The 16,549-nt window shown below is 38.3% G+C and overlaps 1 protein-coding gene across 1 annotated transcript; it reads right to left on the reverse strand.

Annotated features, from left to right (window-relative positions):
* Nucleotides 1-577: 577 nt before the first annotated feature.
* LRRD1 (leucine rich repeats and death domain containing 1) lies at nt 578-8,494 on the reverse strand (the record flags this gene model as incomplete). The annotated part of the gene is made up of 6 exons (XM_081101994.1): nt 578-900; nt 2,042-2,159; nt 3,704-3,865; nt 5,440-5,638; nt 6,027-7,970; nt 8,390-8,494. 6 exons carry the CDS (start codon nt 8,492-8,494, stop codon nt 720-722), a joined length of 2,709 nt encoding a protein of 902 aa, XP_080958120.1. The 3' UTR covers nt 578-719.
* Between the last annotated feature and the right edge of the window lie 8,055 nt (nt 8,495-16,549).

Here is a 16,549-nt window from a genome sequence, read left to right on the forward strand (position 1 = left end):
TTCCCCATAGGAAAGAGTGTTTCTGACAGAAGAAGGGGAGAGGCATGCAGGACAGGCAAGACACCACTCGACCAGTCCAGTCACTTAGCTAGAGGATTACCGACCCAGGACTTGGTTTATGTTTAACAGCTCTCTCATTCCTATAGTACAATTGATTTCAGGGTTTTTTGTTTGTTATTTTTATTGATTTCGGAGAAGAAGGAAGAGGGAGAAAGAGATAGAAACATCAATGATGAGAGAGAATCATTGATTGGCTGCCTCCTGCACGCCCCCCACTGGGGATCAAACCTGCAACCCGGGTATGTGCCCTTGACCGGAATCGAACCTGGGACCCTTCAGTCCGCAGGCTGACGCTCTATCCACCGAGCCAAACCAGCTAGGGCTGATTTCAGTTTTTAAGCCACCATCTAAAAAGAATCTACTCTGCTTTCTAACTCCAACAAAAGTTACTAATGACCTTATTACCTATAAGTCTGGGGTTGCATAAAAGCATTATATAACAAAGAATGTTAAATGGAATTATTTCTTTTTAAAATTCATTATCATGATTCTAGAGCAATAGAACAAATACACAAAACAGTGTCTAATATTTTATTTTAACATAAATTGTCATCATCTTAGAAATGTGTGAAGAGAAATGACATGCAATTCTCTTATATCCAGTTTTAATTATATAAATGCATCATCATAAGTTTTCAGTTTTATTATGGATACACTGTTCAGAATTTAATTGTGCATGCAAAAAGTTGTAAAGCTGTTATTTTGTCCATAATTTCATATGCTCCTATCATAGTTAGCACCCGAGTTAGTTGATCTCTTAAAGCAGCAGTAGACAAGTTTCTGTTTTTCATTTTCCACCTATCAAGTGCTCGCTGGACTTTCTCGCTTAATAAAAGAGTGCTGAAAAAGTTTTTAAATAGAAATTATGTAAAGAACATTGTTTTAAACTACTTAAATATTATATGTCTAGGTTTTAAAACTAATTTACCAGATTGAAGTGAGGATTACATTAATTGGTAAAGATAGTCCACATAAAAATTTAGCAGAAAGAAAATGTTATCCCCATACCACCCCTTGCTTCCTTGTAGAAAATCATCAATTCAGTTAACATTCAATTCTGATTTACTCAAGACTTCAAAACAATAATTATGGATTATTTACTATAAACCAGAACACTACTGCTACAGTTCCACATGCTACGTAACTTGATTTCATGACAACTCTCTTAGCTAAGTATATCCATTTTACCAGTGAAGAAACTAAGGCACAGAAAAGGTAAGGGAATTATATAAGGTCACAAAATTGGTTGGGATTTAAAGCTAAGCAGTCAGTCCTCAGATTCCTTGTTCTTACCTACTACCTATTTCTATAGGGATCTCAAGTACAATAAACTAAAATGAGCATTTTATAGCAAATTAGAGTTCATGTTAATATAAATGTCTCACAATCATGTAATCTATCTATCTATCTATCTATCTATCTATCTATCTATAGAAAAGACTAAGTCACCGAACAACAGAATGGCCGTTCCATATAAAAATTACATAACGACCAGCCGCTATGATGCATACTGACCACCTGGGGGCAGACAATCAATGCAGGAGCTGCCCCCTGGTGGTCAGTGTGCTCCCACAGCGGGAGCGCCGCTCAGCTGACCAACAGGTGGCACCAGGCTCAGGGCTGATGTGCATGGCTGTAGCAGCGCAAGCCTCTCCCACCTCCACAGCAGCACTACCAAGTGGTGATAGAGGCAGGCACAGCCTGCGCCAAGATGAGTGGGAGCTGTGCGGTGCCCGGCCCGGGCTCGGGCTCCTCCCCAGCCAGCCACCTGCCCTTTGCGTAATACTACACCCCTCAGGGGATGTTGGACTGCTGGTTTCGGCCCGATCTGGATCTGACATCCCCCAAGGGATCCCAGATTGCGAGAGGGCACAGGCCAGGCTGAGGAACACCACTGTGCACAAATCCGTGCACCGGCTCTCTAGTATTAATATGAATCAGAACATAAAAATAAGCTTTATATCACATCATTCATACATACCTCTTTGTAGATGTATCTATTTCTGAGGTTACCAGGTTTAATTTTTGACACAAAAATTGAAAACTTGTTTCAGTGATGTTGTTTGCAACTATTTTCAAGATCTTCTCTAAGATTTTGTCTACATTTGAACATAAAAGAAAATTTAGGCCATCACTTTTGAAAAACACACAGTATTTTGAGCTAATATTATTTCTAGGTTTCTACTGGGCTCCTACCAAATGAATATGTCGAGTCAATTGAAAAGTAAAATGCAGACCTGATATACAAAATGGCTTTTTAATGTGCTTCTTTATGTACTATCTTGAGAAGCAAAGTTCATATCTTCAATATATGGTGTCGGCCCTGGCTGGGTAGCTTTATACTTGTTGGTTAGAGCATCATTCCAATACACCAAAGTTGTGGATTCTATCTTCAGTCAGGGCACATATAAGAAGCAACCAATGACCCTTGCCCCTATTTCTCAGTGGTTAGAGTATCTGTCTGCATACCAAATGGTTGCAGGTTCAATTCCAGTCAAGGGCCAAGTACCTGGGTTGCAGGTTCCATCCCTGCTCCTAGTCAGGACATGTATGAGAGGCAATCAATGTGTCTTTCTCACTGTCTTTCCTCCTACCCCCTCCCTTCCACTCTAGCTAAAAAAATCAATGGAAAAAAATATCCTCAGGTGAGGATTAATACAAAAAGCAACAACCAAAAAAATGCATAAATAAATGGAACTGTGTAACAACTCACTCTCTCTCTCTCTCTCTCTCTCTCTCTCTCTCCTCTCTCTCTCTCCCCCCCCCTCTCAAATCAATAAATAAAATTTTAAAATTTAAATATATGGTGTATGCATGCATATCTTATATTCTAATCCCTTATTTAATGAATGTTGACTTAGATATGGAGAGTTTTTAGTTTATTTAAAAAAAATAAAAAATAAAAAAGCTTCTAGCTAATTTGAACAGTACTCTTTTTGTTGTTGTTGACCTAAGATACTTTGGAAATTTTTAAGAACTAGCAATCTCCCACCCCTCTGTAATCATCTCAAATATGTTCTATGCTTTCTGGTGGGTTTTTTAATTTATTATTCATACCATTAATCCTTCAAGCTAAATTGTATGCTAATGGTATAAACAAAAATCCAATCTTTTAAGTAAAATGTGTAGGAAGAGACCCATGTTCTTTGTTATTGCACAATAAATACATCTCCCATGATGACATTCTCTTTACTCTCTCTGGGCGCCCAGCCTGCAGTACAAAGGCCCCTGGGGCATGAAGAAAGGAGATAAAGGCAAGAGGGTTCTCTTGTTTTTACTGACTGATCTGTTGCCATTACCCATTGTACTTTTGCCATCAAAGCTAGAACCACATGAATCCTTCCTCAAGAACTTGGGATAACCGAATTTCAGGAAGAAGTTTCAGTCATGAAGTTTACAGACTTCTCTAAAGTACTGTTACCTAACAGGAATTATTTATGGATCCTGGAAACCCCTAAAATCTTTATTTTACAGAAATAAAGTTACCACAAAATGTACCCTGATTAGGAATGTAACCATGACCTCCTGGTTCGTAGGTTGACATTCAACCACTGAGCCACACACACTGGGAAGCAAACTATCTTTTAATTTATAGATGATATTAGGAAATAACTCATAAGCTAGGCACTCACTTGTCACCTACCATCTCTTTCCTCTGCCCTCTGTAGATAGCATGCAATAGTATACAATTGTTTTCCTTTACAGATTTCCATTGGAGGTCTCAGCAAAGGGTTATCATCAAAATTTATATCCTTCAGTGAGAAAAGGTTGTGGATACCACTAGGCAGAGCTGTAAGATTATTTCCTAATAGAAAAAATATATAATAGAATTGTACCTTTCTGTAAAAGAAAATTATATCTATAGGAAATTTATAGGAAAATTATATTTATAGGAAATTATATCTAAAAGAAAATTATATCTATCTATAGGGTATCTACTGTGTCTCAATGGCAAATACACGAGAACCCTCAAAATGCTGGCAAATCATGAGTCATAAGTTCTTACTGTTGTCCACTTACTAGGATCGAAAAGAAGGAAGCGTAGAAACGTCAATGGCTCCTTTCTCTCATAGAGGATGGCAAAATGAGAAAGGAGGCTTTTCTGTTATGGAGTAGGTGTGATGGTCATTTTTTTAAGTAAATTTTTTTATTTGGGATACTTTCAGGTTTACAGAAAACTTGCAGAAATTGTAGAGAGTTCTTCCTGTGTATTCAGCTAGTTTAAGTTTCCCCTGATGTTATCATCTCATGTTACAGTGTTACATTTGCTAAATCTAAGAAACTAACTTTGGCACATTACTGTTAAATAAACTGGACTTATTTTGGATTTCATTAGATTTTCCATCAGTATCCTTTTCCTGTTCCAGAATCCACTCCAGGACAGCACACTGCATACAGTTAGCTCTTCTTAGTCCCTCTGGTCTGTGGCAGTTACTCAGTCTTTCTTTGTTTTTCATGACCTTGACAGTTTGAGTTGCACTAGGTAGGTGTTTTGTAAAATATTCCCAAACTTGCGTTTATCTGGCATATTTTCTCATGATTAGACTGAGGTTATATATAGGTTTTTGGAAATAATACCATAGGGGTGAAGTGCCTCATCATATCATATATCTCAAGTAAATACCACAAAATCAACATTATTTATGCCTGGGAATAGGTACATAGGTACTTACTATTTCCTGTAAGTTATTTTTTAAAATGCCAGCCTAGTATTTTTGTGCTTTGGGAAATCTTTAGAGTGAGTGATTTACTTTTTGTTTGTTAATGTAGTGGTTTACTTTGTAAAAGACTGTAAGGTATCTATATATATAAAAGGCTAATATGCAAAGTGTCCCCTTGGGAGTTCGACCAGGAGACCAGGAGTTTGATCGCTCGCTATGACCACCACGGGGTGGCACGGAATGAAGGAAGGCCTTCGCTGGCAGCCGGAAGGCCCTGATCGGCCCTGATCGCCAGCCAGGCCTAGGGACCCTATCTGTGCATGAATTTTGTGCACTGGGCCTCTAGTTAGAATATAATAGAGTATAGGAGTGGAGTCAAGGAAGCCAGCAGAGAAAGGAAAACAGAAAACACTGACCTAAGGTTGGATAGGTAGGTGTGTGTATACAGTGAGGGAAGAGGTCAGGTTCAGAAAGAGAAGAAAGGGTATAGGCAGGAAAGACAGAATGAAAAAATATTCAGGTTCCCCAGCTGGATTATAACCTGTTTCAGGGAAGGAACTGGGCCTTATGTTCTACTCACATTTTCTGAACCTATAACAGCTATTTCCTTCCAATGGGCACTTAATACATTATGTTACCAGTTTGCTGTTCTGTCTTGTTAGTAAAATTTGCAACCTAGACACTAATACTCTACTTATTGATTATACCTGACACTCACCACTCAAGTTTAGTTTCTGGAGTTGGTTTAAAGATAGAATAGATGGTGGCAGGTATCTTATTTGATTGTTGTATGCAAGTAAACTGACCAAGCTTCTCATTTCCCCTATATTTCTTGGAAGCTCTCTGATTGCATTATTTGAGATATCAAGTCCTTTAAGTTGAGTCATTTTAGACAGCTCCTGTGGAAGTCTTGTTAACTGTAACAAAGATTAAACAATTATATTTTTAATGAATATTTCCATGACTAAAACTTCTAAAATCAAATAGAAGGATTATTTTTTGTCTTAAAAAGGGGATATTTTTATATGTCACAAATTCTTGCGACTCTTTGCTAAAACCCACCACGTACTATGTGATATCCAAGTACTGATCCATGCTACCAATTCTTTATGATTGGAAACATTTTCCTATAAAGCGATGTGTTGAGAAATGTATTTGTAAGCCATGTTTGAGGTTATAAAAAGCCTATCCTTTAAAAATAAAACAGTCCAACTAAATTTAAAACACATACACATATACTACATCATAGATTTTGATCCCCTCCAGTCCCACCTTCCCCCAAATCCCAAAATAGCAGTTTCTTACCTTTCTCCCATTTTTCTGACTCATATTCAGCTCTTTCAGTGATGGTAGTTGACACAGTTCAATAGGAAAATATATAAATTGATTGCTTGAGATATTTAATTTCTGAATTCTTTTTAAGTTACAGATCTCTGAAGGGATTTTCTGTATTTGGTTTTCTGAAATATCAAGTACTTGCAAATTTGCTAAAGTACACACTTGTACAGGGAAAGTTTGAAATTTATTACAGCATAAAATAAGAACTCGGAGTGATGCCATATTGGAAATAGATGATGGAATTGTACTTATTTGGTTTTTACTAAGATCCAGGTATTTAAGATTAATAAGAGAGCATAAGTGCTCAGAAAATACGAGGAGTTTGTTTTCATTAAACTCTAAGTGAAGCAATTGTTTACTGAAAGATATATCCACAGGTATTTCTGAAATATAATTTCCATTAATAATCAAATAATAAAGATACTCTAAAGCACACAAACCTATTGGAAAGTACATTATTTTATTATAACTCAACTCAACTTTAGTTATTTTCTTGCAGTTTTTTATTTCAATGGGAACGTCTATGATTATATTTCCTGACAATCCTAGGCTAAGTATATTATTAAGATGTGAGATATCCTCAGGTATTCTCACTATGTTATTTCTGTTTAAATTGAATTTTCTTAAATTTTTAAGCTTGTGGGTGTTCTTAGGGAGTTTTGTTAATTGATTATCGCTGAGACTCAGGCATTCTAACATTACACAATGGGAAATATTCTCTGGTATTTCTTTCAATAAATTTTTATCAAGTATTAGAATCCTAAGTTTCCTAAAATTTTCAATTCTGTGTGAAATAACTTCTAATTTATTGTCAGTCAGTTGGAGTTCTTGCATTTTGAGCAACTGAAAAATTTCCACCGACAAAAATGTAAGTTTATTGTGACCCAGTAAAAGTTTTTCTAAATTTTTAAGCTCCCTAATTTCCTTTGGCAAACTGCTTATCAAGTTTCCAGTGAGGTTTAGTGAAATTAACTTTGAAAGGAAGCACAAAGCTTTAGGAAATATTGTTAACTGATTGTATTCCAAATTGAGAATGCTCAAGTTTTTTAAATTAGACAAAGTATCTGGTATATGTTTTAAGTTATTATTAGCCAAACTTAAAATTTTCAAGTTTCTAAGGCTTTCTAAGCCAGAAGGAAAATTCTCTATGTAATTGTTATTTAAAAAGAGTTGCCTGATATTCTTAAGCTGTGATATTTCTTTAGGAATATGTGAAATTTGGTTGTGACTGACATTTAATATCCTTAAATTGTGAAGCAACTGAATTTCAGTTGGAAATGATGATAACCCGTTGTCTTGCAAGGATAGAATTTCAAGTCCTAGCAGATTATATAAGTCTGCTTGTTTAAAACCTTTGATTTTGTTCTGGTCTAAATACAGATATTTTACACATTTTGTTTTTAAAATGCCTTTAGGGAATTCTTGTAAACCCTTGGCCTTGAAGTTAATAGTAAAGTTACCTGACCTTAAGTTAGGTCCTTTCTGATATTCTTGAGAGAGTTGTGGGCTCATTTTTCCTAATCTTTCATGAGATAGGAAGTCAACAGAGGCCTGATATTTAGCAGTCATCTCAGTTATTGATAATGATGGACCTTGTGAAGTTTTGGTTGTTGACTGCGAACTGTCCCGTGTATCTACTGTTTCAGAAAGAGTTTTCCCTTGTTCTTCATTACTCTTAGGCTTACTTTCAGAGGAGGATGTTGCTGTATCATAATGTATACCTAATGTATCCATGGCAGGATGTGTTTCATAAATCTTGTCAGAAGGTTTCCCATCAGAAGCTTCCTTTAATAAATCTGATGTTTTTTTAATAAATCCAGGCTTCTCCATCAACTCTGATTCAGATTCTTTCTTGAATAGACTAGTGATATCTTCTACTTCTTCTGAAATAGTCTCCAAACATCTTATTTGCTAATATGTTTTATATCAATATAAGGTTGTAACTCAGTTTTAATTTTGATGTTTAATTTTTTCCTTTGAACCTAGAAAACAAATGCTGATGTTAAAAGAAGAGATGTTATAAAAACGTCAAAATTACAAATTAATTTTAATACACTTTGTAATGTATAATGAGTAATTTAATAAATGTAAAACAATATATTTATAACTTATAAATTAATTTACATATGATTAATGGTTAAGGATGATTTATTGATTACATGCATCACATGAAACTCGAAATCGTATTAAAATTATAGAAAGGAATAAAAAAGATTTCAAACAATTAGAAAGAATAGATAAAGAAATGAAAGAATTCAACAAATTTTAGGAAGGCAAAAGAGATAGCCAGTGGGGCCCCTCACCCCCATGCCACATGCAGAGTGCCATACGCATTTGGACACTGAAGGTTTATAGACGGTACTGAAGTGTCTTCTCACTACTGTACTGTCGAATTCAGTACATTGTGACAATTTCCCGATAGATAGAAGTAACATTCCTTAAGGAAAGAGGGATTGCTTTCTGTAACAGTAAACTAGAAGTAAAACAGCCTTTTCAGGGACTGAAGACTAAGTGTTTTATGTGATTCCTGAGGTACCTGCACAGCTGGAGGCACCCGTCCTCAGATGTGTGTGTCCCAGCTCCCACAGGTCCCTTCTCCAAGTCCATAGTTTTTAATAACCCAGCTTCTTTCCTTTGTACGTTTATCACCAGGATTGTAGCTACTTCCTAGATTTACTATGACTGTGTTACTGCAGTTTCCCCTTACCTTTTTAGTTCTCTAATACTTGTTTACACACCTTCCTAAATTAAATCCTTTCTTTAAACTGGTATGGTTTCAATATTTTACAAACTCTCTAAGAGAATAGAAAAAGAGGGAACATTTTTCAACTTGTTTTGTGAGAATAACACTGATCTTTACATCAAAACCTAATGAGGACGATATGAAAAAAAAAATTACAGGTCAAATTTACTCAAGGCAAAAAATGCAAAAATTCTAAGCATTAAAAAACTGTTCTAATATAAAAACCATCAGTGTATAAAAAGGAAAATGTTTTCTGACTAAGTTGCATTTGTCCCAGAAATGCAAGTTTGGATTTTAACATTAGAAAATTAACATAATTTGCCACATTAAGAGATTAAAGGAGAAAACTCATATGATCATTACAACAGATGCCGAAGCAGTTGATAAATTGCAACATTTTTCAGGATTTTAGAAACTAGGAATAGGTGGGAATTTTCTTAATCCATTAAAGGGCATCCATAAAAAAAAAAAATCTATAATAAATATCACTCTTGGTGTTGAAACCGTGAAATTTTTCCTTTGATACTGAAAGCAAGAAAATGTTGTCCTCTATCATAATTTTTTTCTTTTTTAAATATATTTTTATTGATTTCAGAAAGGAAGGGAGAGGTAGAGAGAGAAACATCAATGATGAGAGAGAATCATTGATCAGCTGCCTCCTGCCCACCCCACACTGGGGATCAGGCCCGCAACCTGGGCCTGACCGAGAATCAAACGGTGACCTCCAGGCCCATAAATCAACCCTCAACCATTGAGTCATACTGGCTGGGCTCTGTCATCATTTCTACCTCAACAGTGGGGGGTATGCAGGAGGCAGCTGATCAATGATTCTCTCTCATCATTGATGTTTCTATCTCTCCCCCTTCCTCTCTGAAGTCAATAACAAATAACTCAGAATTTTATGCCTATGGTTATGAGTAATTTTGCTGAAATATTTCCTTTTCTGTACTGTTCTTGTCCAGTTTTGCTGTTTCATACCCAAATAATTATTCTAATTATCTCTTATAAGGGTAATCAGTTCCTTGAAGTTCCTGTAAAATTTGATTTTTAAAATCTTATTGATATGATTTAATAGTTACTGGTTTGTCCAAGTTTTCTTTTAATTCTTGAGAGGAGTGGAGAAGTAATGCTTTCCTCTGGCTCCATGTTTCCATATGGAGGAAACTCTGCTGGAGACCAAGATCAACAGGAATTGATATAAATGTGAGGAGTCGGGCAGAAGGCTGACCGGGACTCCTTTTGATATTCACAGGGTGAATATCTACATTTTACTACCTGCTACTGACTCAGTGGCCTAAAGCAAACTGCCCCAAAACCTGACAATCTTACTGTTTACTAAACATCACCATTGATATGTCTGTTTGCATTCCTAAAGGCAATTGTGTATTCGAGCTAATAAAAGCAGCTGGGAAAGGAGCAACAGAGAGAGCTTGACCGCTATGGTTAGGCTGTCCTCTGGTTCCCCCGGTAATCAAAAAATTAATATTTCATCTTGTGTATCATTTGTGCATCAGCCCTTCCTCCAAGTCTTTGAACCCGCGAAAGCCACGCTAGCCGTGGACTCTGGCAAAACTCTATTTGTGTAATGCCCTTGGCCTTGAGCCTCATCTCCACAGTATCTCCTCTACAAAGACTTAGATGACTGATGATCTCAGTTCCTTCTGGGCTCTTTCCTTCGGGTCTTCCTGCCTGCAAGAGGTGTGTTCTAGCCCTAGCGGGTTTGGCTGAGTGCATAGAGCATCAGCCTGAAGACCAAATGGTCCCAGGTTCTATTCTGGTCAAGGGCACATACCTTGGTTGCAGGCTCCTCCCTGGCCCTGACCCTTGTCGGGACTCATGCAGGAGGCAACCAATTGATGTGTTTCTCTCACATCGATGTGTCTCTCTGTTTTTCCCTCTCTTCCACTCTCTCTAAAAATCAATCTAAAAATATCCTCGGGCAAGGATTAACAACAACAACAACAGTTGTGTTTCAGTCAGCTGTCTTCCATAGAGGTTTGCATACCTGCTGAGGGAACCGGGGAATGTTCATCTGTGTGATGACAAAGTAATGTCCAATTCAGAGGTGAATAATTACAAGTCCACTTAGCTGCAGACCAAAGCCACTTTCTAATGCCACCACCCTTTAATATAGTTCCTCATGTTGTGGTGACCCCCAATCATAAAATTATTTTCATTGCTACTTCATAACTGTAATTTTGCTACTGTTATGAATCCTAATGTAAATACATCCTGATATGCAGGATGTATTTAGGCGACCCCTGTGAAAGGGTCGTTTGACCCCCAAAGGGGTTGCGACTCACAGGTTGAGAACCACTGTTCTAGACTGCTTTTACCAGTAATAAATGTGATAATCTGATCCCCTTCTGCCTGATTATATTTAATGATAAAGAATTGGGGAGGTTAAGAAAGAGTATTATTCTTTGAGCACTTCTCAGGTTGCAACATCTGATACATTGGCTGAATACTTTGAAAAATAAATACAATTTAAGGCTCTGGGGTGGCAGTGTCCATGGCTTATGACCTTAGAGTTTTGACCTTGTCATTTTTGTAGCAGCCCAGATTGTATATTTGTTTTTTGTGGGGATGGCATCTTCAGGTGGCTTTAGCCCTTGGGTTTTAATAAGCATGACATACATGGAATTGTGATCTTGATTGGTAACCACAGTTTATGGGAGTTTTATCCCCAGGTGTTTGGTTGTTTTTCTGCAAAAGGGTTGTTTTGGCTTTATTTTTTATAGTGGTAAAATAGATACAAAATGAATTATTTAAACTATTTTAAGTATAAAGTTAGTAGCATTGTTGTCTATCATTGTTGTCTAACAAAAGGGCTGTTTTGGTTTTTTTTCAAATGGCAAACTTATTAAACAAGCTTCTCTGGTCTCCATGTGTGGATACCTACAGATTGACCATGAATGCTACACCCAACTTGGATTGGCATTCTAGGAGCAACTGAGCCAGAGATGAAATCTTCTGTTCTGTTAACCCAAATTAGGTCATGTGCCCAACCCTGAACCAATAACTGCAGCCAGGAGCCAGAGTAATACTGTTGTTTTAAGATATTGCCACTTGGCTCACTTCTAGAGACAGGGGTGATATATGCCTCTCCCAAATCACATGGGGGATAGATAGATTATATAGGTAGATAGATGGATGGATAGATGATAGATAGATAGATAGATGATAGTTATCAGGGAGATAGAGCAACCCAAAGCTAGAACAGATGCTGGAGAAAAAAACTATGATGTTTCCTATAGCCACTTCTTAGCGATAACCGGTGGTAAATATCATACACGTTCTTTTTTTTTTCCTACATAATTGAGACCTTACCCAATATAGTAGCTCCTAGTCACACCTGACTGTTTCAATTTAAATGAAATTAAATTACAATTTAGCTCATTGTAGCCACATTTCAAGTGCTCAATAGCTACCTTATTAGCTATTATTTCAAGTGCTCATGACCTTATTAAACAGTGCAGATATCGAACATTTCCATCATCACAGAATATACAAGTTAGCTTGTGATTCAAAATTAAATATTTGAAAGGCTTATCTTTCATGGCTGCAGTGCATCCCTTTGAAAGATGTGCCAACAATTATTTAACCATTTCATGCGGACATTTTTAAGGCTGATACAGATAAAGAGCATTCTAAAAATACTCTCATCCTGCCTGGCCAGTGCGGCTCAGTGGTTGAGTGGACCTATGAACCAGGAGGTCACAATTCAATTTCTGTTCATGGCACAAGCCAGTGTTGTGGCCTTGATCCCAGAAGGGGGAGTGCAGGAGGCAGCAGATCAATGATTCTTTGTCATCATTGATGTCTCTCTCCCTCTCTCCCTCTCCCTTCCTCTCTGAAATAAATAAAAATATATTTTAAAAGAACTCTCATCCTCACAAGTACTGAAGGTGTCATGTAAAAGTAAACATTGTCAATTTGAAGTACAAACACTGCCTTTTTAATTATTCAAAGTGTGCATTCATTTCTTTGGACACTGAGTTCCCTTCTCCCCCAAAGAACGTGTATACTTTCATAGCTGATAACTTACTTAATTTTCACTCCTTTTCAGGTTTAACTTATTTGAAATAATGGGTGAAGCCGATCAAGCTTTGAACAAAGAAAATTTATACACTAGATATTTTTATGGGGATACAAAAGGGCGCACAAACACCAAACGAAATGATTCTTGATGTTTGCGATCCCATTGCCTCGCATTATCAGCAGTGCCTGGGCCAGAACAGTCATCAGTTTGAAAACAGGGTTGACAAAACAAATTATTCATTTCTGTAGATTCTTTTAAATTTTGAAAAAGAACTGTATGGTAATAAACACTGACTTTATAATCATTCAAAGCGTGTGTACATTTTAGGGGGATGCCCCGTATTAGTAAAGTTGAACAGAGACGCGATGGACTTGTTACATATCTGAGAGACACGGACAGTCAGGGAGCCAATTGTTTCCTCGAGGAGTGGGGGAAGAGAGAGAGGCTCCACAGCAGAAGCTAAAGCGTTTGACAGATGCACACACACGTGAGAGGTGGGTATCCCTGGGGCATTCAAGAGAGGGAGGACATGCAGAGCTGCGGACGGGGGGGGGGGGGGGGGGGGGCGGGAGGGCGGGGAGGGGGGAGGAGAAAACCTGCGTTTGGACGAGAAGGCCGTTGAAGTAAGTCACAGCACTTCGCACCACCTGGAGATTCCCCCGGCGCCTGCAGCCGGGCACTGAGGCGGACCCGGGCTCGCGGGGAGTGTCCCGCGTCTGGGCCGGGCCGGGCCGCGCCCCTGCGCTTTTGTGCGCTGGCCCCAGGTCACACTGGAACTTTGCGCGCAGGCCAGGTCCTGCATTCAACTCTCCAGCGGCGACGCGCGGGCCCAGGGAGCAGGGTAGAGAAGGCGGGCCTGGGTCCTGACAGGCGTCTATGGATACAGGCGCCGTGAAAATGCCGCTTCCTGACTTGAGGGACGCACGCCTCCTGGAGCCAACCTCTTTTTGCCTCGGTTACCCCCAGGCCATGCCTCAGGCCCGGCCAGGCTTCCCAGTCATGAACCAACTGAAGGCGAGCGAACGGAGCCCAAGAATAGCACGCTCCTCTGGGAGAGGCGGTGACTGTGCCGCTGTTTAAAGGGGTCCCAAGACCACGCTGATTTGGAGATTTGGAGGCGGGTCTGCCCTTGCGGTTACCAGGAGTATGGGGAGTGCGTGTGGGCAGCAGAGGCGGCTGAGCTTTGAGAAAGTTCCTGGGGTGACCTGTCGCCTCCCTTCTCCCATCATCTAAACAGCAGGACCAGTCAAGTTACAAGACTAATGTAGTCCTAGCCAATACAAACAAAACACCATATTCATCAGAAAAACAGGAAGTATTTGTAGAATATAAGGATGTAATAGAAGAACCAGATATATAGAGCTTTCAGAAAAGGGAAATAGAAAACTTAAAAAGGACCGTACTTGGTTTATCAATGTCTAAAATATAACAAAACTGAATACACCAGTGAGTTTTACCATGAATGAAATATTCTGAAATTGACACTAATTCATTTATATCTTTTTTAAAAAATATTTTTATTGATTTCAGATAGGAAGGGAAAGGGAGAGAGAAATAGAAACATCAATGATGAGAATAATTGTTTGGCTGCCTCCCACACGCTCCCTATTGGGGATCGAGCCCGCAACCTGGGCATGTGCCCCTGACTGGAATCCAACTGGGACCAGTCCACACGCCAAAGCTCTATCCACTGAGCCAAACCAGCTAAGGCCATTTATATCTTTTGATGAACACTATCACATCTGTATTTCAAAGTTATGTTTAAGATGTCCTTAGAGTGGTACTTTAACCTCCAATGTGTTATTAACCATAGACCCATGTCAAAGGCTCACCATTCATTTGCAGGGGCTCTTGTCTGCAGAGGAAGGCATTCTACCCTTGCCTGGTCACTGCTGCCTTGGTGAAAAGTCACAGACTTTCTGATTAGCAGGTGGTTGGCCCACCACATTCCCCAGCCCTTTTCCATAGCCTTGCAGCTGTTATCAAATTGTTTCAGTGTATGGACCTCCCAATCTCTTCCATCACCACCAAATTCCAATTTGGAATTTAAAGTTGAATACTGAATGCAATCAACTTTCTAGAATTTATGAAAAGCAATCAATAATGAGAGAGAATCATTGATTGGCTGCCTTCTGCACGTCCCCCACTGGGGATCAAGCCCACAAGGCAGGCTTGTGCCCTTGACCAGAATTGAACCTGGGACCCTTCAGTCCGCAGGCTGATGCTCTATCCACTGAACCAAACGAGTTAGGGCCCTAAAGCCTTTGCCTCTGGCAACCACTGATCTGTTCTGTGTATCCATGAGCTTAGGTTTTCTGTTTGTTTTGTTTAGGTTCCACATATGAGATTATATGATATTTGTCTTTCTGGTTTACTTATTTCACTTCACATAATGCCCTTGAGATCCTCTATGTCCAGATTTCTTTTTTATGGCCGAATAATATTTGTGTGTGTGAGATTTTTAAAGCCACTTGTCTGTCTATGGATACTTAGGTTTTTCTGTTTTGGCGTTGTAAATAATGCTGCAATAAACATATGGATTCATATTACTTTTTAAGTTAGTGTTTTTGTTTCCTTCAGATAAATACCCCAAAGTGAAATTGTTGGATCATATGGTAATTTTATTTGTAATTATTTGAGGAACATCATACTATTTTCCCTAGTGGCTGCACCAATTTACATTCCCACCAACAGTGTGCATGAGGGTTCCCTTTTCTCCACATTCTCATCAGTTGTTATTTCTTGACTTTGATGATAGCCATTCTAACAGGTGTGAGGAGATATATTGCTGTGGTTTTGATTTGCATATCCCTAATTAGTGATGTTGAGCACTTTCCCCATGTAACCGTTAGCCATCTGTATGTCTTTGAAAAAAATGTCTATTCAGATCCTCTGCCCATTTATTAAAATCAGATTTTTATCCTATTGAGTTGTATGAGGTCTTTATATATTTTGGATATTCTTATCAGATTTGCAAATATTTTCTCCCATTCAGTAAGTTGTTGGGCTTGCCTTTTCATTTTCTTGATAGTTTCCTTTGCTGTGAAGAAGCTTTTTAGTTGGATGTAGACCCACTTTTTTATTTTTTGCTTTTGGTGTCAAATCCAAAAAATCATCACCAAGGTGGATGTTAAGGAACTTACCCCCTATGTTTTCATTTAGGATTTTTAGGGTTTCAAGTCTTACCTTCAAGTCTTTTTTGTGTATGATGTTAGATAGCTGTCCATTCTTTTGCATGTACTGTCCAGTTTTCCCAATAGCATTTATTGAAGACACTATCTTTCCCTATTGTATATTCGTGGCTCCTTTGTCATAAATTAATTGACATATCTGTGTAGGTTTATTTCTGGGAAGTCTATTCTGTTCCATTGATCTATGTGTCTAGTTTTGTGCCAATACCATATTGCTGGAAATGAAGATAATTTGCTGGTGTTCCACAAGTCTATTTGGGGATGGGGGAGGTTGAGGGCATTAAAAGATGCTGTTTATTAGTATATTTACCTTCTTTACTCAGCATAAGGTAGAGGGGAAAAAAGCTTCTTAATGTTAACATGGAAATTTATATTACAATTGGTCTTTGGAATATAGGTAGTTTTCTTGAATAACAAATTTATTTTCTCATAGTTTAGTTTTGGTTCCCCCCCCCCCTTTTTTTTTCTTTTAGGGAGTTTAAATACTAAGTTTCTGATTTAAACTCCATATTGG

The sequence above is a fragment of the Myotis nattereri genome (assembly GCF_964212035.1).
Source record: "Myotis nattereri genome assembly, chromosome: 11".
Lineage (NCBI taxonomy): Eukaryota > Metazoa > Chordata > Mammalia > Chiroptera > Vespertilionidae > Myotis > Myotis nattereri.